The sequence below is a fragment of the Ornithodoros turicata genome, chromosome 2 (genome assembly GCF_037126465.1).
Source record: "Ornithodoros turicata isolate Travis chromosome 2, ASM3712646v1, whole genome shotgun sequence".
Taxonomy (NCBI): Eukaryota; Metazoa; Arthropoda; class Arachnida; order Ixodida; family Argasidae; genus Ornithodoros; species Ornithodoros turicata.
This window is the reverse complement of record NC_088202.1, coordinates 145,988,227-146,011,775: the sequence shown is the minus strand read 5'-3', so window position 1 is coordinate 146,011,775 and position 23,549 is coordinate 145,988,227. Positions and strand designations below refer to the sequence as shown.

At 45.3% G+C, this 23,549-nt stretch overlaps 1 protein-coding gene across 1 annotated transcript; it reads right to left on the bottom strand.

The window, feature by feature from the left end:
- Positions 1 to 5,972: 5,972 nt before the first annotated feature.
- On the bottom strand, positions 5,973 to 23,309 carry LOC135386319 (F-box/WD repeat-containing protein 8-like). The gene is made up of 11 exons (XM_064616158.1): positions 22,696 to 23,309; positions 22,503 to 22,607; positions 21,007 to 21,174; positions 19,612 to 19,700; positions 17,777 to 17,934; positions 15,714 to 15,898; positions 13,432 to 13,653; positions 10,456 to 10,583; positions 8,705 to 8,878; positions 7,689 to 7,796; positions 5,973 to 6,139 (listed from the first exon to the last, which is right to left on the bottom strand). The coding sequence occupies exons 1-11, from the start codon at positions 23,056 to 23,058 to the stop codon at positions 5,995 to 5,997; spliced, it is 1,845 nt and encodes a 614-aa protein (XP_064472228.1). The 5' UTR covers positions 23,059 to 23,309; the 3' UTR covers positions 5,973 to 5,994.
- Between the last annotated feature and the right edge of the window lie 240 nt (positions 23,310 to 23,549).

Here is a 23,549-nt window from a genome sequence, read left to right as displayed (position 1 = left end):
ACAAAAGAAACCATACTCATTCTTTCAATTACACAATTTATTTTGATATACTACGGTCTTCATTTAAGTAGTCGTCCAAGCTTCAAATGTTTGGCATGCCGTCCTGGCTGCACTGAACACACGTGTTGAGCTTGAGAACGTTCTATGAAGTATCTCTTCACAATAGGTCGTTTGAAGCCAGCATTTATTATGATGATTATGCGAGATACGTCTTCGCCGGCCTGCACCGCCGCGGGAGATAATACTTCACAGAGATGAATTTCTGCAGTCTTTTACTAAATTGACCACTCTTGGTGCAGAGTTTGTAAGGCAGACACAAGATAATCAATTCGAAGTTGTCCAATGGTCCACCGCAGTTGATATGGGCATTGAGGTTGAATGATGTCCGTGGATGAGCTCCCGTTCCCTTGAACTTTTGTTCCGGGGTCCATCGTTGATCCAAGAGGTGGTATCCGGAAGTAATGTGGGAATGCGTGGGTATGATAGGGGACCACATCACGTGATATGTCGGAAGAGTTCTCGTTTTTACTTTTTAATACATTCCGTATCAATACACAAGTGGAACCTCAAAACGTTCGTAATGAAGCGCACGATGTAGATTGCGCAGAATCATGGAATCTGACTGCTTTCTTTATATATGCAACTCCCCTGGCGGGAAGGTCCACTATATCCGTAACACTTCTAAGGAAGCTACGACGGAAGCAAGTCAGTAGGACAACAGTACTTTGTCCCGTGTGTTGCGTCTTGGCTGCTGCTATTATTTACTATGTCTCCTTAGGAAGTGCCGAAAACTTACAGAAGTACCGAATAGGTGATAAAAATGCATTGAAAGAAAGGTCGTCTCTTCTCTACGATAATAGACATCGCCCTGTTTGTAAACAAGTGACGTCATAGTGTTCGACAGCGCCACCAATTTGGTAGGGTTGAACTGTGCTCGAAGCTATAGGGGCGTACAAGGTCGTGCCCGAAAACCACGGTCTTGAGGGGATTACGATGGTCCCTGAAAGGGACGCGACCTCGCGTCCTACTTTTCTTTCAATAGGAGGCAGCGAACAAGTGTCCCATTCGTGGAACCCAGCCCTCCCCTTCCGATTCGTTTCGGCTTCAGTCTGTCTACCAACGTCATGATGACGTTTCTCGGGTACAGGTCTATTAGGTTGTTTACAAAATTGAAACAGCAACGAAAAAAAAAACTTTGGGAACTTCCCTTCCCAAGGCTACACAACCCTTCAACGACCCATCACAAAGGCTACACGATCCTACGTATACGCTACGCCAGACAGCATCCGCAGCCAAACGAGCCTTTTGGGCTTCCTCCGATTCAGCTTGGCGGTGTCGTCTCGCAGCCTCAGCCTTCTTTCGCCGCCGCTCCTCCGCACAGCTTTCATAACCCATGGCGCGCCCACGCAGACACGTCTGGACCTGTCGACCACCACAGCTGCACCAGTGTTGCCAAAACTCATACGCAGGAAGTCGCTAGTGATGTCCCGAAAAGTCGCTAAGAGTCGCTAAAATTGAAACCGAAGGTCGCTAAAAAAAAGTCGCTGCCGCTACTGTGCCCTTTTTATTCGCTGCACATTATGAAACAATGTGCTAACAGGCCTACCAGGACGTTTCAGCGAATGAGCGTGCTAGATGACCAAGAGAGGACATGACAAAATGAGTCAGAATGGTTTGTTTATTGCTTGCAAAAGGTTCTGATGCCTTGTCGTCCTTTTGCAACTTACTACGCTTCTTCATGTCTGACAACCTCGCGTAAATCTCACACTTGCAATAGATGTACTGGGCCCTTGTGTCACAGTCACCGTAGTCACAGTCTTTATTTGGACACAGCTATCCCTTGAATACAGGCAGCATCACCAAGCTCTTGCGGTATACTTCTTGTCTTACTTAGGATGCATTTCGGAACTTGCGTCTAGTCAACGCGGTTCGTCAGAAAAGGGGCAAACTGGAAACAGCTCGAAGGAACTAGCGCTGCGAATAGCAGCAACCAAACTGCACGACGCTGGAGCTCACCGTGACATGGGATGGGCCTGGAGCAGTTAGGCCAGCGAAAGATGGCGCGTTTTCATATTGTTATTCGCCAGAGCTTGCCGTCTACCAAAATGTGACAGGAAGATCACGATTCTTCCTGTCTCCATGATTTGTGTCGCTAAAAAGTCGCTGAACATACCAGAAAGCCACCAAAAATCCGCTGTTCCCAGATACAAAATTTTGTCGCTAGACAGACCACGAAATTCGCTAAATTTTGCGACTTCCCCCCAAGTTTTGCAACAGTGCCGCCGCCGACGCGTCCCGCTCTCCTTCCATGTCTAATCACCGCGCATGCGCGCCGCGTCGTGGCTACAGACAGACCACGCCGCGATTCCTTCGTAGCTTCGGACGGTAGTAGTTCCCGGACCATTCTGCTTCGGGAAAATTATTAGGGGTCTCCCTCGCGTTCTTTTTTCTTTTGGGGGGGGGGGGGGGGGTATCCCCATAGACATGAGCCCTGAACGGCGACGATATCCGGAGGGCCGGATGTCCTGGGGATCTTCTGAACCCGCGGCTTCACTGCAGGACGTTGCAGATAAAACTGAGACTTGTTCCATGGCGCGCGCGGTAGTGGCACGTCGCCGTCGTCCACAGGCCGCCACATCATTCCCGCCCCAGACGCGAAGCGGTGCTTCCTGTGGAGGTCCGCGTCGGTGCCAAGGGGAAAATGAGGCAGCTGGAATAAGGCACAGCTGGACACAGGGTAGTGGCGATGGTTCCAGCGGCAGCGAGATGATGTCAGAAAGTACGTTGTAAGCCAGACGAGTGAGCCCGCTTGCACGAACGTTGAGGAGATCGCCCAGTTGTGTCCAGTGTTGTACGTAGCGCCGTTACTAGTAGCGGCGCTACCGTATCCGTTACTTTTTTCGGTAGCGGAGTAGAGATCGCGCTACGTTTTTAAACTGGTAACGAAAGAAGTACTTCCGCTACAAATTTGCGGTAGCGCAATCTTTGAGCGCTACCGCTACTTTCCGAGCTGGGGTTCGCGACAACTGGACTTCGACCTATCACCAAACCTCCACTCTGCCTGCCTTCGATCAAGCTGCCCGATATCACAACTCATTCTGGGAAGACCGGGCAAATAGACGAAAGGAGGGCACAGAGGCCGTTATCTTACAAAGAGGATGTGTCCTCCACGTGTTCCCTATTTGGGATGAACCTTCTTGAAGATATGGTGCATTGTCGGAGTTGTCTGCAAACTGACGTCACTCAATTCTGGAGCCGTCCTCGCTAGCTATGAGTCATGACATTCCACATGACATTGCACCACGTATGCTGAGGTGCTTGACAGTTGCCATTTCTAGTCCGCTGCAATTGAGGGACCATGGCCTGCTACAGTACAAAACAGTAGCGTGGTGTTCAGATGTCTACTATGCGCCTCGGTGGGAAAGCTTTATCTGTGCGTCAAGGAAGTCAACGTCGAATTTGAAAAAGCACACCATGGTATGTTTACTAACTTCTCGTTCAGGGCAATCAGAGTTTTTTTTGTGACAAAGCTGCTGAGCCTTTTATCGGTAGACTTGCTTTGTGCTTTATTTGCTTTAGAGGAATAGAAAAAGATATGCAGGATACCGAGTAGGCTTTAGTAAATCTGTAAAAAAACGGTTTTCAAAATTTTAGCTTTCAGGCAACCTACGTGTAACCTCCATTGGACGTCGATTTATTATTTTGAGATATTGTTTTATTTTATTATTTTAAGACGTTTGAAGTACGTCATCAACGATACTGTTTGTTTCTTTCCTAAAAATAGCGCATGAAGTATCGCGTTACTTTTTACGGGTAACGGTAGCGGTATTCCGCTACTTTTAGGTACGTGTAACGATATCGGGATTTCGTTACTTTTTGCTCAGGTAGCGCGTATCGGTATTGCGCTACCTTTTTCGGGTAGCGGGTACAACACTGGTTGTGTCCCTTATACACCCTTGGCAGTGCTTTCTATATCTTTTGGCAGGACGAGCAGAGTTGTTGACTGTAGCGCGTGCCCGAAGCACTGACGAGGCCGGGAACGCCGCTGAGGAATTTTCTCAACGTTCGAGCAAGCGGGCTAAGTGGGATTGAGGGCGACAGTATACCGCAGCGGTGCGGCCGGTACACGACCGGTAGCTCTAAAGGCTGGTTCACATTGCTACGTTTACACTTGCGTATTGCATGCGCTTACGGCGGATCGATGTCATGGACGCGGAGAGACTCTCTGCGCCAGGCCACTCCACCTACGCACCGCAAGCAGTTCAGCCAACTTCAACTTTATCGGCGTAGGCAACGCAAGCGCAAGCCACCGGAGATAGAGTACAGCAGAGGAGCGCAACGGCCAGAACACAAAAATCAGAGCCGTGTACAGCCCAGTACACGGCTCTGACAAAAATTTCACAAAAATAAATGTGAACGGGGCGGCGCGTGCGGAAGCGTCAGCCGGTTTTTCTGAGGAAACACGCACACTGCTGCGTTTTACGTTTGCGTCAAGCTTGCGCTTGCGTGCTTTTCATCGCGGAACGGGTCACCGCGCACGTAGTCTCTGTTCACATCATTGCGTTTTAGCGTTATTTTGTCTGTACCTCCTGCCAAACCCTTGGTAAAAATTAGCATTATTATTATTATGTCTTGAGAGACGCAGAACAAGCAGACAGTAGTGGCTGCATGGCAGCAAGCAAGTTGTCACTAGAGGTTTGCCGGAGAGCACCATCGCAAAGCAGGCTGCACGGGCTGCATTCCTATTGGACGTGCTGTCGACAGCGCCGTAATACGACAGGTACGGGAGACCTTAGAGTCGGCCCAGGACGCACATTCCCCCAGGGCGTCAGTCGTGACGTTTCCCACATACGTGAGGCCGACAACGGCAAGCCCTATCGCCATCACCACCACCACCACCAGGTACGGGAGCGTGCGACTTGGAAAGGTATAGAGTTCACACCATAAAAGCTGGAGATACGTGACATTACAACTTTCCTATATGTTGGAAGTTGGAAGTCACTGAAAAGGTTAGCCAGCTGTAGGACTCGAACCCACATCTAAGCCACGTCTACAGCTGGCTAACCTTTTCAATGACTTCCATCTTTCACCATCAATTCCTTAGGCACTTGAGGCTTTGTATGTGTTTGTCCTTTCTATGTGTTCCAGCCTCAGAACATCAATTGTCTCATCTTCCTATATGTCATTTGCTTTTCAGAAAACTGGAACATGTTCCATGCACACTTACATATGAAATGCCAAAGTGCACCACTACCTCAGTGGTCCTTGGTTCCTTATGGTTTCCTTATGGTTAAAGTACCACTCTCGAGTAAAATTTGTGCTTCCTGATTGTGTCTTTCATGTCAAGCAACTACCAAGTCCATGTGTACATTATGTGTAGGGCCTGACTTTTTCGGGTTTTATTTTTGGCCAAATTCGGGGGGTAAGTATCGGGTGATATTTTTCATTCGAAAATTCGGGTGTATTCGTGTTAAATCCCGTTACGGCACATTCTGTCGTCAGGAATTCGTGTGATTTTTTTTTTGTTTAATAAAAATTTGTCTTAACATGGAACTAATGTTTAGCAATGTCATCAAACTTTATTTTAATGCACGCTTACGAGTGTGCCACGCAACCGGGATGTTTTCGGGTAGATTCGGGTTAAACCCGAATTTTACAGATTTCGTTCGGGGGGTAAATATCGGGCGGATATGGGTTTAACCCTAAAAAGTCAGGCCCTAATTATGTGCATAAGCTCACAAGGTCACTGTAATAATTTATTGATATCAAATAATTACGTAATAAATCTTTCTTCGGAGTACTGTGTGTTATAGACGCCACAGCAAATAAACTTGAGGTGTCGATCAAAGAAACTGTAGTCTGTCATTTGAAGTGTGTTGAGCCTTTTTCTCTGTTTCTCTTCTCAAAGGTACACTTTACTTACAGTCATTCACAAATGAAATACTAGTGTGCGGTGAAACACGAGCCACTCGTATTTGTTTTTCAGCATTTATGTTATTCCAAGTCATCATATGGCACCGCTAAGCGTACATTGTAGTTGTAACCCGCCGGTTCATCGTACGACGACAAACAGATGGACGGAATGCCTTTCGTCTCCTGGTCCGCAGCAAAGTCGTACATCCTCACCGATCCGCGCTGCCTGGAACAAGACATCCCATATTATAAAGTTTCCATCATGACCTACTAGATCATAGCAACCGTGTCATGATCGGCAAACCCAATGTGGAGCCCGTACACACAGTCCGCTAGGGGGCACTACTCATCGGCCCGCGAGATCCAAATCGTGATTGGACGATGGAAATTTGAATTTTGAACGCGCAGAAGGGGATGTAAGACTACCATAGCAGACGACAGCAACAGCTCCTATGGAAACCCGTAGAATGATGATGATAGTCAACTTTAGAAGGAAGCATCCCTTGTGGCACATCCACCACTTGTACAAAAATACTAAGGTAAGCTGAAGTACAGAGTACTGTAGAAATTGAGGAAGCAATAACTGGGCCGGTGAGTAGCGCCGCCGCTAGCCTCCAAATGCGGCGCTGGGAAGGGGTCCGTATGACATCGTCACTATAATGTAGTAGGTCATGGTTCCCACAACCAGTATAAGAAAAACTGACCACCACAGGTAGCAGCCGACTGGCGTAGATGTACGGCATAGATGTAGACGAGTACGGCATAGATGTCGGCCACCTGGTGGACAAACTCCGTAGTGTGAAAAGCCTGAGTCTGGGCACAGCTAGACGGATGGGCAGACACACGGCTCAATGTCGTGTGTTTGTCCAGTCCGTCTAGCTGTGCCCAGACTCGTGCTTTTCACACTACGGAGTTTGTCCACCAGGTGGCCTACATCTATGCCGTACTCTCAGGTCACTGCCGTTCACCCACCCATCCACCCCATATCAGGCTGTGGGGGCCCGTTTTTATATGCATCTCGATCGGGAAGTGTGTCTGGAATCCTACGACCTGGAGACGGAGGGCGGCGGACAGGGATGACCCAGACATGGAGGACTCAAGCCAGCAAATGAAAAGCTTACCGCATTTGAGTAGCAGACGACACACTCTACGTTTTGGCCTCATTCCCGAAGTGTTGTCTGCTGTTTTTATGTAATAAATTTGTCACATGCTGGTTTGAGTCTTTCATGTTTATGTCATCGCTATTTGCCATCCTCTGACCCAAGGTCATGTCTCCATCTTCAAATATCCACCAGCTTGCCTGCATCCTCTTTCTGTATTCAATGCTATCCGATCTTATAAGGAAGACTTTTACAGGATCTGCATGTCCATTCGTTTGAGTTTCGCTTACTGCAGGTAACGCCTTTGAAGGTGGACACTATTGGAATGACCTTCTTAGTAACAGTTGCAACCGGGACACACCTGAACAATAGGAAACCCTAGACCTGAGAATCTACGTTGAAGACGCAAGTTTGGACCCTCTTGCATGATGTCCCACATACGTCCATATATATCCTAAAAAGACGTCCCCGGGATATTCAGAGGATCTACAAATGACTCAGAAGTACTAGTCCACATGACGTCTTGTGGATGTAAATGGGCTCTGTGGCAAAATTCGTGGGATATCCCAATGTTCAAAATGGGATATCCTGTAGACGTTTTCTAGATATAGTATACGGTTTGCTGGGTAACATGCACACATTTCATGCATTACATTATGGATATGCAAGTCGTACCTTGCGTGAACAACGATGCTGCCATCCTCAGGTTCAAGTCGAAGGTCCTGAGGTAAATGTGCAGTCACCAGGGTTGTGAGATCTGTCCTGAGATACCTGACTGGATGCCTGCAACATATAAAAATATAAATGTGTACCAAATGAACAAAAAAAAAATTTACCTGCATGGAGACACACTACACTACTACTACTGTATTATACTCTCGCACATAATAGTCAGCAATGCCCATCAACATTTAATGCTTTTGCTTTTCTACTACTCAGAGCAGACGACATATGTTGGAACAGAACTGAAAAGTACTTGGCCATAAATCTGCTCGTTTGTCAGCTTCTCTGCCTATCTATGTCTTTAGTTTTAGCTACTCTTACATTTTTGGACTTGAGTCTTGCCTTATGATTATAACGTTCACTGCTACACATCATGTTGAAGTAAGGCAAGGCATTGTCACTTTCAAACCAGAAAGAATTCACTGCTCAGAGCAAGATGGCAGCCATCGTAGATGATGATTGCTGCAATGATTCCAATGACTTTTGCAGACTGGTAGATGTTGGTTGAACCTTTAAGGGCGAACATTCAGAGTATGAAAAAAAAAAGTATGGGCTACTTCTGAATTTCAGTGTGACACATTTCATAGTTATAAGATTTGTGAAATGACTGCTAGAGCTGTTCATGTACTATACTACTACATGCTACCCTGCACACTCGACTCAACAAAGTTCAGGGTTCAGCAAGGTGAACAACGTTCAGGGTGAAAAATCGTAGATGGAAACGAGTGAAATTTGACACGTTTTATAGATGATTGTTAGAACTGTTGACAATTCTACTAGCACCACCACTTGCTGCTGCGCAATCGACTGAACAAAGTATCAGCCTACTACCTGTACACACAGTGGCATAGCAACACCTCCGCGGTAGCCATACCACCTCCAGCTCCTCAACATGCTGACAAAATGACCCAAAACTAAGGGCAAGACCATAAATGTACGAGGGCAAGACAATTTAAGGGTAACCCTACCGGCAAAACATTTCCCACAGCTTGGCTTTTGTGCGTAAGTCCCAGACGCAGACGAGGCCATCTTCACCTCCTGTCACAAGGTTGTGCTCATCCATCTCCACTTGCGACACCCCAAGGCCGTGGGCATTTATCCGCACCTCACAGTGCATGGTACGAAGATCAAAGATGCGTGCACTGCAGTATTTAAGCACAAATACATATCAATCAACATATCAATGCAACCAAATGTTCAGAAGCAGAAGTAACATTACAGGGGCATCTCAGAGCTAGCCACTGCTTTTCAGTTAAATTTATGGTTAACCATTCGGGGCTGCAGTCATTACGAGAAACACTGTGGTGATCAGCTAGTGGACTGAGCTGAATTTTTTGGCCATGACACCCCATTCTTAAAGTTCCTCGTGGAAAACACTGCTTCTAAGCAACAGTGATGGCCAACAGTTAACTACATGTAGTTAAACTACGAGTTAAACTACCTGATTGTAGTTAAAAAGTAGTTACCAACTACTTGCAGAAATGTAGTGGCAACTACTAGTTAACCTACTGTTTTGAGTAGTTAACTACAGTAGTTAGGTTACTGCAGGCACCAACTACTTCCGATTTTGCCGCAAGCTTTACTTGTCTAGTGAAGCCTCATTCGATGTGAAATAATTCAGCAACTTAGTTTGTCGTGTTGATGGACAACATTAAGTAGTTATAGATGTAGTTAAAATACATTGCAGTAGTTAAAGAAGTAGTTTTAACTAACCCCCTGAAAAGTAGTTCAACTACTAGTTAAACTACTCCATTGCCAGTTGTTAGTAGTTATAGTTAAACTAGTAGTGTAGTTAGTAGTTAGTGGCCATCACTGCTAAGCAACATGTACCATATGCCACCAAGCTCTTGGCACGCTGAGGCAGGCATGTTGGAATGCAGATTTGAACCTGTAATCTGATTTCAGATGGGAGACATCTTCAATTGTGAGTTACTTGAGGCTGCTTCGTGCAAAGTTTTACCTAACAGAGTCTTATGATTTTTAAGATACCGAAAAAAGAAAAACCACGAGCACATGTGCACATTGAGTTTCGGTTTCATGATGATATCCTTTGTGCATGTCATAGGAATGTGTAACAAAGATAAAGTTAATTAGGCCTCTCGGATTTGTAGAGCGAAGAACGGAAAGTGGAATTTTTGAGCTTCGATTAGATTGAGTTTGATAATCTGACTGCAAACTTTATAGAAATATTTTGCGTCGTAGTCCCATACATCATGACTGACCGTGCGACAATGTATTTTGTTTTCAGTTTTAGTTTATGTATGGACTGGCACTGTCCTGTCATATTGGTGCACACAAAGAAACAACACTAATACCCCTGTCACACGGGCATTTTCGATCATGCTCGACCGAACCTGCTTGAACCCAATGCAGATCGGATGGTGCTACACGGCCGCTTCCAAGCAGGATCAAACTTTGATCCTGCTTGACTCAAGACAGTTCCCATAACAGGATTGAGAATTTCAAGACGGCTCGACGGCCGCCATTTGCATCCTCGACCCCGGTGAACTGTCATAACTGAAAGTGGCCATGTAGCAGCGTCAAAACTCGAGCGTGCTCGGGAAGTTTGATGCAGATCGGATTCGAGAAGGATCGAAATGCCCGTGTGACAGGGGTATTAAATCGCTTATTTCAACTCGTTGACTGTCTCTTGCCTGAAAGAACGTGACGATATTGCAGTTTCTCTTTATTAATGGCAATTATGGCAAAAAGAACGTACTTCTTATCGCAACTTCCCGTTAGAATAAGATTCTCGGGGCAGTCTGGTATCCTGACACACAAGATGGAGCTGGTGTGGCTCCTCAGGGTTCCGAGGAGCCTGGCTCCGGTGACGGCATAAACTGGAGCCTAACAAGAACGAGATGAAAAAAATTATGTCAAAACGTCTGGAGTAGTTTTCGTGAACTAGTTAAGAGTGGTGACGAGTTTGGGGAACTCGTACAGTTTGGTACTGGTGGTACAGCTTGGGACAAAAGTTTACAGAACACTGGGGTGTTGCATTTCTCCATTGGAGTGACACCCTAACAAACAGGGGCGGACAGGGGCAGGGGCGAACAGGGGCGGACACACATAATGTGAGAAAGATAGAACAGCCGGTCACCCGACTCTTATTCACTGCCTTCCCGATAGCTAGCACGGAGCTGCTACGACAAAGAAATACGCCACTGCTATGTTCCGTAAACTTCTGTCCCAATCTGTATTACCTTGCCATGCGGCCAAGCTGGAGAACAACTACAAGTTGTTATTGTAAAGGCAGGAACAAAACTAACAACAACAATGTACACAACGAGAAATACCCGAGTTTTTTTCCCCTGAGTTGTTTGAACAACAACAACTTTATTTTAGAGATGAGGTTTACGAGGTTTCCTCATCACCAGATGCGATACTCTACCCCATTGGTGGTGATAATGTGGCTGAATATAATCAGTTGCCTCACAGAGAGGACCAAGGTCTTACAGTGTTCAGAAAATTCACAAGTGCTCTTAGGGCAGAGCGCTTGTGGGCGGGACCTAGCCATGGACCAGTGGCTATGAGGGCGAGAGGGTGAGAGTCCATAGTGAGAGGGTGAAAGTCCAGCTAACAACATAACTGAGCAAAAACTAACTGAGCACAAAAGCACTGAGCTACATACGAAGAAGGAACAGCACAAACAAGTTATTAAATTTAAGCAATGAAATAAAGCCAGTGTCCTAGAAGCGGCACGCATTGGCTTTTTTCGTGAATTACACAGAGTCTCCAATGTAGCGTCTCCAGCTGGAGCCACGAAAAAGGTCATGGGGGGGAAACACAAGGATAGTAAATAGAAAAAGTCTAGGGATGTGATCTTGGCTACCCACTTGATCTAATGGAAGTACTATCCTAGACACTAACAAAAGCCAGGAGTACAAACAAGACGCTACATAAAGCTTTGATCAACGGGATTTTTTAACAACAAACAGGTCCGCGCTCATTTGATGTAGCATCTGCTTCAAATGGTTTATAAAGCCTCACTCCAATTTATATTTACATTGATGCGAACCTGTATTCCAAGTTTTACAGCACAGTTGCTAATAGACAAGAAGAAAAAGTAGTACACTGAGTACTGAAACTCCACTGGCTGTAACATCAGCTCTCATAAGCAAACAACCACGGGAGATATCATATGCCTACGAGAACCAATAGGAACGGTATAACTGGTTTACCTCTAGTGGTGGCACACCGTTATTCAGACTACGGTTGTTCATGGGCACCATGAAAATAAAAACTGAGTCGAATGGCAGAAGCTCTTACTCCACCAGAGCGTCAAAAGAGTGATCTCTAAGTTTGTTAAAGGATTTCTATCTCGCCTACATACAGAAAAATTATCCTTTCTTCCTCAATAATCTGGAGTGATGTACAGGAAAACCCCCAGATAACGATATCTCGTATAACGATATCCCTCGCAAAACGATGGTTTATGATTTTACCGTCAAAATGTACATTGTTTCTATGGGGAAACAACCCACGTACAGCGATGGAGACCACAGTTCCGAGTACTCGTATAACGATGTGGGACGCTGTCCCGTGCGCGTAACCTCGCGGCGAAAAAAGCCGCAATAAGATACAGAAGAATCTCGATTATACGAATCTCACGGGGTATCGCAAAAAATTCGTATCATCCGAAATTCGTATCAAAAGAATTCGATTCTAAAGGCCCAGCACGTGCTTTGCACCCGCGAGTCGCGCGACAGTGTCCTAAAGCGAGCTTCACCTAAAACACGCAGGCTGGCCGGTGAAGCCGCCTTGCGGATCGGTGACGTGCAATGTTTCCCGAAGTTGTCCTAATATCTTCCCTGGTTCCTTCCACGAGTTCTGGTCACTGTTTTCCCAAGCCAGTGCGACGTCACACAGCTTCGCGTTTTTTTTTTTAGCATCTGTTACTTTTTGTTTTGCTACACGCAGGGTGGCGCGCGACCTTTCGGAGACTAGGTCAACCTTCGTTTAACGATGTACCCCGTATAACGATGGAATTCGCGATTACCGCCAGTATCGTTATACACGGGTTTCACGGCATAATAGACCACATGTTACATACGTGCCAACTCTCCCGATTCATCCGGGAGACTCCCGGATTCGGACCGGTTTGTACGATTGTACCGCCGAGCAGCAAATCTCCCGGAAAATGCAGTTTCTCCATATCTCAAACGCCTCCTTTTTCTCTGGGCACACAGACGAAAACGTCAATCCAATACCAGCCCAATTGCCGTCGGCATCGCTGCCGCTTCCCGGAGCCTCTGTGTTACCGAGTTCAGGTGTTCTGGTCATGGTTCTAGTTCTAGCACTTTTAGTTTCCGTGCATTTCCTCAATGTTTTCGGGCGACAAAGGTGCCTTTGCACTAGCTGTTTCGACCTTGCGTACCTCGCAAAGAGAACCTCCACCTCACAAACAGTCACAGCCTTGTCACAGCTTGACACCCAGATAGTTTCTTGGAGAGGGCAAAGTCTGTTGCTGCAAAACTTGTGCCCGACGAGCCTACTGGGGCGAAGTGTGCTCGTGTTACATATGCAAATAAAAGCCACCCAACGTCGGCTTTCGCCTACCCCCCCCCCCCCTCCCGCGCTTTTGAAATCTCGCTCATTTGGACGTTCCCAAGTTGGCAGGTACGCATGCATCAAAGCGTCAAGGCCTTTTCAATGCACGGGGCAGAAATCGAGGCAGACAACAAAACCAACACACCTGAAACACATTGACAGCTGATCTATCGATCGCTCCAAATGCAACAATACGTTCAGTGGCATCGAGACACGTGACTGTGGCACCGATGAGATGATGTAATGAAATCCCATCGTCATGGAATGTGCTGACACTGTGCATTCGTACGGCGTCTTCTGCAACCGAGACGAGTACGCCTTCCTTTCGGTGTGCGTTTGTTGTCGATATAAATGCTGTGTGAGTAATCTGAAATTGGAGAACAATAATTCACTTGGTGTACAGATCGTTGCTCTTACGTGGATAGTTTTCCAAATGAAAATTTCGGGATGCAAGTTAACCAAAAAGGCCAAAGGGGCGCAGATATAATGCGGATCCTTTAGTGCCTCGGAACGTTCAAAGATTGAAATGAGGCAGTTTTAGAATGAGAAAGCGATTGCTGGTCGATTATGCTGTACTTGTACGACCTCCTGGCAACTTACAAAGGGGCCCCTTAAACAAAATAGGGCCCTTAAAGGGGCTCCCTCTGAATAAACAGTCATGCACTCACGCTCCATATTCTACACGTTTTTATCAATCGCATGCACACACATACAATCCAATGTTTTAATGTTCTTAGTTTGTTTATTTGTGTGTATGTGTATCTCAGCCTCACCTTAGTTAATTTCCACAAAAGTTCACCCAAGGGCGGATTTAAGGGCGGGGGCGACCGCCCCCCCCCCCCATACAGCTGTGTTCCCAATGTAAAAACCCTATCTCCTGGATGATGCTGTGCCGCAAAGCACGAAATGTCCTTAAGACCGCCCCCCACCCCCGTCACAGACCCTTAAATCCGACACTGCGTTCACCAGATGTCTCCTGCCCGGTCCTCTGAAGGCCCCCTGGTTTTCTGCTGCGGCAAATTCATGTTCGAGTTCGAATTCGAATAAAAAATCGATCACTCGAAGTATTTCATTCTGGAATCGAATACCATAAATATTCGGATTTCCGAATATCCGACTCTTCGCATAATATGGAACGGCACCTCCCGAAAGTGGGCTTCACCTGACGCTTCCCTGCATGCGGTGAAGCCTGCTTTACAAAATTGTCCATGCTGCAGGACTAACACAGACTTCGTCGAATGCGGAGGGGAGTGGGGTAAAAACTGTAACACAAAGGGCTTGTGTTTCTTCCCGAATTAATTTCCAAGTCGGGAACTCTGGCGCACAATAAGAGCACAGAAACACTATAGCAACACAACAGCTCCGTACAACATAACAATTATCTTTCTATTCTACAATTTTCTACATTCCAGTAGCAGTGGACTTCATCTCAGACCTTTTGAAGGGGCTCTGACACAAGAACCACAAGATCCAACATACACGTTTCAAGAATTGAATATTATATGACATAATAAATGACTACGTTGCACAGCATCGGTGGAACAGAGAACTACGGAAAGGACTGAAGTAGGAACCGATAGAGAATTCGTTAAACTTTTTCTTATCTACTCCTGCTTGTCTGTGTGAGCATGTGTTGTGCACACGTATATTTCAATCACAGTACATAATTAGAGCCTGAAGTTTTAGGGTTTAACCCCATTCTTCCCCGAATTTGCGCCCCAAATTGAAGGTTTCCTCTTTAGGGTGTAATCCGATTCTTCCCCTAATTTGCACCCCAAATTGAAGGTTGCCTCTTTAGGGTGAAACCCGATTCTTCCCCTAATTTGCACCCCGAATTTAAGCTTGCCTCTTTAGGGTGAAATCCGATTCTTCCCCTAATTTGCACCCCAAATTGAAGGTTGCCTCTTTAGGGTGAAATCCGATTCTTCCCCTAATTTGCACCCCAAATTGAAGGTTGCCTTTTTAGGGTAAAACCCGATTCTTCCCCTAATTCCTACCCTGAATTGAAGGTTTCCTCTTTAGGGTGAAACCCGATTCTTCCCCTAATTTCTACCCCGAATTGAAGGTTTCCTCTTTAGGGTGAAACCCGATTTTTACCCGGCCAATTGCCATCACTGAAACATCCATAAGAACGAACGCTACTTTGTTTGGCAATGAACGCAATTACATCATCATTTGTACCAAACCAATACAATAGTAATAGAGTAATAGAGCCCGATTTCTCCCCAAATTTTGCATACTGGAAATTTTTCCACCCGAATTTGCATGAAGTAAGAGCACGTGTTTATTTCCCCAATTTTTGACCCCCCGAATTTGGGAAAAAATATTTCCCGAAAACTTCAGGCTCTATAACATAATGCAGCCTACATGTGCACTCGTTGTCTGAAAGAGAGAACAGCTCTGGTCTTTGGCAATAATGAATCTTACTTTTGTGGGGAGTCGCACCTGCTGGACAGTCCCTGCATCGTCCACGAACGCCATCTCCGTTCCTCCGGAGGCCAGGAAAGAATTGTTGGTCGCTGAGGCTATCACGCGGGCAGGGCTGGGAGTTTGGAGGATCAGGTTCCCTCTGCTACACTCACTAGATAGGTCCTCAACACGCCACACTGAACCTGAGAATGTGCACATGAAGAATGAATAACACCATCGGTAAGGCCCTTCGTTTTCCGCGATTCCGTGATTCCGCGAAATTTCGCGGAATTCGGAATTAATCGCGGAATCCTTCGTTTGGCACAGAGTTTCACGGAGTCCTTTATTTTTAAAGGTGTGTGGATATTAGAGTTCTCAAATTCGAATCGAATATCAATCACTCGAAGTATCCGATTCGCGAATCGAAATACCCAATATTCGGGTTCCCGGATGATTTGACTATTCGCCGAATACGAACGACACCTCCTGAAAGTGGGCTTCACCTGACGCTTCCCTGCATGAGGTGAAGCCGCCCCTACAAAATTGAAGCCTGCTTTACAAATTGTTTATGCTGCAGGACAAAACAGACAGATTGTAGTTTAGCTTAGGATAAGGTTTAGGTTTATTGTGTATACTTCACCTGAGGAAGGGGCGGCGTCCCTCCCTTATGCAGTTTAGCGGTAGCAGTGGGGAATTTTGATTTGATATCTGGGAAGTTTCCTTCAAGAAGTTAAGTTTTTTAAATAATGGCTACAGCCCAAGAACAAAAAGGGGTGTACTAAAAGTCTAACTTCCCCAGGGCATGTATTGTAAACTCATTCCTATAAAGTTCCTATGAACTCTGTAGATGCTCAAAGATCTTTCAGCAGGTATAAAATGATTTCAGGCGACAGACCGCATCAGATGAGAGCACAAGATATCATGTATGTAATGCTGAGCCAGAACAATGCTTTATAACATATTTTTTGGTTCCCACACTATCCAAGAAAATAAAGTGTCTCCCATTTCATGCAGCTGTTGACTGCTCGCCGCGGAAAATCACGGAATTTACGAGTCAGTGCCGCGGAATTTTGAATTTGCCGCATCAGAAAACAGAGGGCCTTAACCATCGGGCACCAAACTACGGGGAATACTTTTTGCAAGCGGGATTCAGGAATACCAATTTTACCTCAAGTTTCCTTTTTTTCCCCTTCAAAAACTCGATGTGGCACGGTGTGGCCGCACTGCCTAACTAGAGCCTGAAGTTTTCGGGACATTTTTTTTCTTCTAAATTCGGAGGGGGGGGGGGGGGGGGGGGGTGTAAAAATCGGGTATATAAACGTGTGCTATAAATTCATGCGAATTCCGGTGGAAAAGCTTTCAGTGTGTTAATTCCGGGGAGAAATTGGGCTCAGTTACTCAAACTAACTATACTGGTTTGGTACAAACTTATCTGATCTTATCCTGCAAGTGCAGACCAGTCCGGAACTCCTCCAGAACTAGGAGTGCGGTCTTATAAAACTAACGGGAAAGTTAACAGGGTGTATGCAGCACCGGAAGAATGAATATGTAAGCGTTGCACTGCTTTCAACAGGTGCAGTAAGTGCAGCTGAATTGAATCGACTTTGCACCTTTGTGCTGCGATGCTCACTACCTACCTGAGTTCACCAGGATTTAATCAACTTCAGGGTATTACAGGTATACGACACAAAGATCTACCAGTGTGTAATTTCTCTTGTCTTCTCTCTCACTGAGTAATTTCTCTGCACATCATGGTAGCACTGGCAAACTGTTATTGGTCAATACCCTTCACGTTACTAATCTCTTTCACTTCCAAATCTTAAATCTTCAGTAACGCAGTAAAAACATTCATTAATAAGTGCACTAAAATCAATTCCCTCTATGTTTTCGGAACACAAGAATCTCTTCGAGGGATCCAAAAAGTTCACCAAAAGTTACTTTGTGAGCCCTCCAATACTGAAGGATACTACCAAAGTGTGGTTTCACTGTTAGACATTAAAGTAGTTCAACGTGTCTAGGAATAATGTGATTCTGCCAAGCACAATGTAGTGTAGCCGAATGTAAATCACAAAACAACTCACCATCAGCGTAGCCAACAATAACGTGGTCCTTGCTCAGTGCAATACTAGTCACATGATTCGCGCTTCGTTCAGAAATTACATCAGTGCCCCATTCCATGTCGTGAATCTCGACTCCATCAGGTGTTTTTTTCCAGAGCCTGATTTCTCCATTTGAATACCTGCATTCAGAAGAAACGGTCACTGCGTACTATAAGGTAACGAAAACATATGTTAATGTAAAGTGGAGGTTGTTTATAATCACCTTTTATGTAGTAACATATGTGATGCACTAAATTTTTCTATCAGGACCAGCACGCCAGTACTTATGGGGCTGTGAAACCCGACCCCAACTTATGCCTAGTGTTCAGCGATTCCACGAAACTGGCCATGTCTCACGGAACCTGCTGTTTCCCTCAGAATCATCAATTTTTTTGCGGAATATTCGATGCCTTACAGAATTCTGTAAGGATTTTAATCAATGTGTGACATTAGAGAGTCTTAGCGTGCCATACGCTACCACCTGTGCGTACGTAAGGGATAGCGTATGGTTCTGTGCACGTGCAAACCATTCGCTACGTACCACCTTTGCGTATGTAAGGGATAGCATGTGGTTCTGAGCACATGCAAACCATACGCTACATACCACCTGTGCGTACGTAAGGGATAGCATATGGTTATGTGTACGTGCCAACCATACGCTAAATACCGCCTCTGCGTACATAATGGATAGCGCATGGTTCTGTGCACGTGCCAACCATACGCTACATACCGCCTTTGCATATGTAAGGAATAGCATGTGGCTCTGTGCACACGCAAACCATACACTACATACCGCCTTTGCATACATATGGGATAGCATTGGTGGTTCTGCACACGCACAAACCATAAGGAGAGCTTCGCGCAGTGCGCACAACTACCACGCCATCCCTTACGTATGCAAAGGCGACAGTGTACAATGCACTAAAACTAACTGTTTTCTAGGGTTAAGCCCGACCCGTCACAAATGCAATGCTTGACGCCACTCACAATGCTGGCACTTACATGGCTGAATGTACAGCAACAAGAGGAAATTTAAAGACAGCAACGCCCAGAGAGAGATTGACAAAGTCGAGTCTAGTTTTCATTGCGCACCGAAAAGTTGCGAAAAGCTGGAAAAAAGCGTGCGGGATGAGTCAGTACGCCATTTTGGGAGAATGCTGCACAGCTGTTTTGCTTGTTCTCTCTTACCCGCAGAATCCCATGGATTTGTAAATCCATATACTTCGTGGAAGAGTAAATTTTCCACTGCAGAAAGCCAGGAGCTTTGTGCCCGATCAATCGTACAATGTGATATCATATGATAAATGTAAGAGACTGTTATTCGCAGCGATGTGAATAATCAGCACCACAACCACCAAAATCCATTCGACTGCGATGTAAGGGCAGGTCACACTCCTCTGATGTGAGAGCTTCACGTGGAACTTTGTCAGAGGGTCTTGCTAACTATGACATGTAGAAAATAGTTCTTCTTTCCTCTGCACACTGCTTTGTAGCACAATGTATGCATGAAGCAATGAACTACAAATATCAAATCGTCATAACCCCTTGAGACCAAGCTTGACCTCTAAAACCTAAAATGAATTATTTAGACAATGTAACGATGTACATTTAAAGTCACCTAACATACTTTTACCTAACTAACCCAATCGAGCCCAAATTACATCTCATCGAATCAAAATCACTGTCATCGTAGACACAGTAATAAGATGCATTTTATTGCAGTACATCATAGTACTAATTAATTTTTCTGCTACTTCTCTGAGACTGACTATAAACATCCTTCACTAACTCCATAAAAAAAGAGGCTAGGTGCCTACCCTGCTGCAACACAATTTTCGTTGGAATTCACAGCACACAGGACACCACCTTGAGAATACACCATTTCGTAAAGTCTGCCAATTCGATTCTGCAAGAAAATATTTTAGAACATTGCAAACTTGCAAAAATATCTGCATTAGGGGGAGAGAAACACTTTTAAATCTGCATAACATGATGAGAAACACTATTAGATACAGACACATGTAAAGCAATATGGTTATATATCTTCACATGCCTACACGTCACTGTCACAAAGCTCGTGTTGTTTACAGGAGAAAGTGCGGATAATTAAAACTCAAGACAAGGATTTTTTTTTCTTTAACGAGTAGCGTCTACGGGTCTAGTGTCTGGTAAGAATAGGGCAAAGGGCAAACGGTAGTGGTTGCTTTTTTTGTTGTTGTTGTTGTTGCCACCTGCTTATTGGTAAACTGCCTTCATAATGAATTGAATTGAACTGAAACTTTATTTCACACTGCAGCAAGTACAATGTGGGAGGCCCAGTGCAAAAAACTGCACGAAGCAGCTTGACAAATTGACATGCTCTCATTAATTCAAACTCCAGGGGACCAGTGATTTTTGTTCGAATTATCGCAAGTTTGAATTATCAGACATGCATCTAAATGTATGCCACAAGAGAGTATTGTGTCGTGGTGGCCTAATTTTGAGGTACGGACCGCAGTCTTGTATGCTGCAGGATTGTGACATTGCTTATGGGTACTGCTGATCACCTTTAGTGGTAAACCATACTGTTCCTCAAACCAGATTATCAGACTATCACTGTGTGTGAAGACGTTTTAGTTTTTACCCTAAACTGTAAAGCCTGTTTTAACTTTGTACCACTCTAGCCACAAAATGAGTGCCTTTTCAACATTTTAAAGACTCCTTTTGGTGAGCTTAGTGCCAACGCAGTGCCACTTAGTGAAAGAAATACTGCATTGGATGTTTTCCTCTGGCGAGAATGTTCTAAAATGGAGTAAAAAGTTTGAATTAAGCGAAGGCACTGTTTGAATTAGGCAGCTTTTCAACACACTGCAACCATAGCAGGCCAAACAAAAATTCCAAATTTGTTTGAATTCACGGGCAGTTTGAATTATCGGGACTTGAATTAACGAGGGTCCACGTGGTATTTATCGCTACTTTCACGAAAGCGTATTTTTTTGTAAATTTAAAGTCCCGCAAAATCAACGACACGCCTAAAAAAATTGTGGCGCACGTACAACATAACACGAAATGAAGGTTCTCCGAAATATTCCACAAACGTGCCTCCGTCCGAATTTGCGAATTATTAAAAGTTAAACCCATTATCCGTAATTAAACTCGAGCACATGCTTTCGATAAGGCAGTGGCAAAAAGTGACGCATTCGACATGCAGTACTGATGCTAGAATACAGTACCTTCCAGTTGCGCCTAAGAATGCTTTCCTTTTGAAGCTGCTCTCGAAAGAAGTTTTTCCAGTCAGCTTTCTCCATGCTGCTGCTTGTCTCTTTTGCAAGACCCATCTGGCAACAATGCTTGTGCCACAGCAGGTCGTCTTCTGCTATGCAGCGCCAGCTGCGGCTGACCTGCAGAATTTGACGACGAATTTTACTCAAAACGAAATGGCCTATAAATCCTAAACACGTCGTAATTCCCGTCATTATGTAATAATGTTTTAACATGAGAAACGATGAGCAAGCAATGATCGAAATACGGCGGTCATCGAAAAAAAATCTAGACAGAGGCGGATGTCAATCCACACAGCTCTTGACGGCCGGTCAAGCGAGCTGACCACTACGCTACACTGGCACACGGCTTACCGACGATTTGCCGAGGTGCCAGAGTAATTAGAGCGGTGGCGAATGTGCGGAAAGGAGAGAGTAGCTCTAGCGTTCGGTTTCACAGGGCACTGCTAAGTGTGTCAAGGTGGAACGATACCCTGCATACTTTTACCCTAAATATACATTTTTCAGTGACTTTAGTGATTTTTTAGTGATTCTTAGTGATTTGTAGTGTTGATCGTTTATTTATACTTTCCTTTTCTTTTTTTGCCCTGACTTCTACTTTACACGTCGTGCATGGGATCTTCGAGCCTTGGTCCTCTCTACACGACTTGCGACATCCTCACGGAATATTCTAGTGGAAGAAAGAGCGAAAATACTGCCCACAGAGCCGAAGTTCCGACCCGCGTTACGTTGAGCATTCACACGGTGCGGAATATCGGGAGTGGCGAACTGCGCATTTAGCAGACGACGCTCAGCAGAAGTCAGCGTGTTTTCCCGTCGTCTGGTACAGAATATCTTGTGGCTGTGTAGCGGGAAATTCCCCACGGTTAGCAGTGGGCGCTGCCAGCGCCACCTAGATAGAGAAAAGCCTGCTCGCTCGTCGACATGACGTAACAACTAGGAGTCAGCCAATGAGAATCATGTTTTCAACAGCCGTAGCCAATCACGAACGTGCTTTCAGCAGTCGTAGCCATGGAGACGAACCGCCGTCGTCTGTGAGTAGTGATTTAACGTCCCCGTGTACTAAACGGGGAAAACTTTAAAATAAAGCTCAAAACAGTCCCATATCTTTCTCAAAAGCGTGTTGCACGTTTTGTCTGCAGGCATAAGTCTGCAGGTTCGAAGTTTAGGTGCAATCGTTTGAGAGTTCTTGAATTCGCAGCACGGAGAATCGCAGCAGTAGCAGACGAATTCTGACTTTATATATCCACATAGATAAGGAGGGAGAGAAGGCAATAAGCAGGCCTTATGTATCTATAGGTGGCGCTGCTGCGCTGTAGTCACGTGACTCGATCTCCCCTCTCCCTCTTACGCTCCTAAGGGCCAGCGTTATGCACTCCGAAAAAGAAATAAAAAATTGAGAGACACAAAAGAGGGACTTAAACAATTGAATTTGTCAAGACACAAACCTGAGCACATCGGCACAGATCGACAACGTCGAGGTGCCTGAATATCTTGACTGCAACTTCGCGAGGTAAGCAGACGTCAAAGAATGGAATATCCGTCGTTTCATTCTGAAATGGCGAGAAAAGTTCGAGCTCATGACGGACTGACTGAAGCAGCTTCTACCAACAAACACTAAAAAAAGTTCGCCTTTAATACCAGATCATCGATGAGCGTATCTAGGAAACTTTTGCGATTATTCCGTCTTTCGCTTCTTGTCAACTTGCTCGGCAGTTTGTCACTCGCAGAAGACGAACTTGTCACAGTTCGTTTGATAGATTTCTTGAATAGATCGTCGTCTGTGAGCACTTCGCCCTGCAATAGACGATCGGCGATTTCGAAAGCTCGTGGATTCCCTTGAAATGCGGTGTTTGATTCCAAGTGGAACACGTAACGGCTTGTCTTCGGAGGAGGCGATGTTGCATTTTCGTTTTCACAGAGTTCGCGTTTTGGCTTATTAGGTCCAGCTTTGTGACTCAGTTCGCTTAGCCACGCGCTTCGAAATTGCTCCAAGTCGGTCATGGCGCTTCAATGCAGACTCCCGATAAATGAACTTGATATCTCGCTCATAGAAAGTTGATGATGTAGCTCGATGACAATGGGCTCTTTTTGAGTTTGTTGTTACAATAAGACGGGACACTGTCATTGTACTTTTCCTCGCATATCAGAGACAGGCGTAACACATTTGAAGATGTTGTAAAACCATGAAAAGTCCCGTTCCAACCATGAGAAACCAAAACAACAACATCTACTGCCATTGCTGCGGTTCTCATAATCTCATGCACAGACGCCTTAGCATTTCATATGCAGCGCTCAGACTCACTCAGCCAATTATGAAACAGGCTGCGCTCAAACGTTACAAAAACGTAACATTTAGACAGTTACTAATTGTTTAACTACAGCATATACAGCCGCATTGTACGATATTGTGTAGTCTTATCGTTCGATACCGTTTAATGGGGGGTTTAATACGAAACCGAAACTACTCTTAATGACCGCAAGGCGGCGGTGGC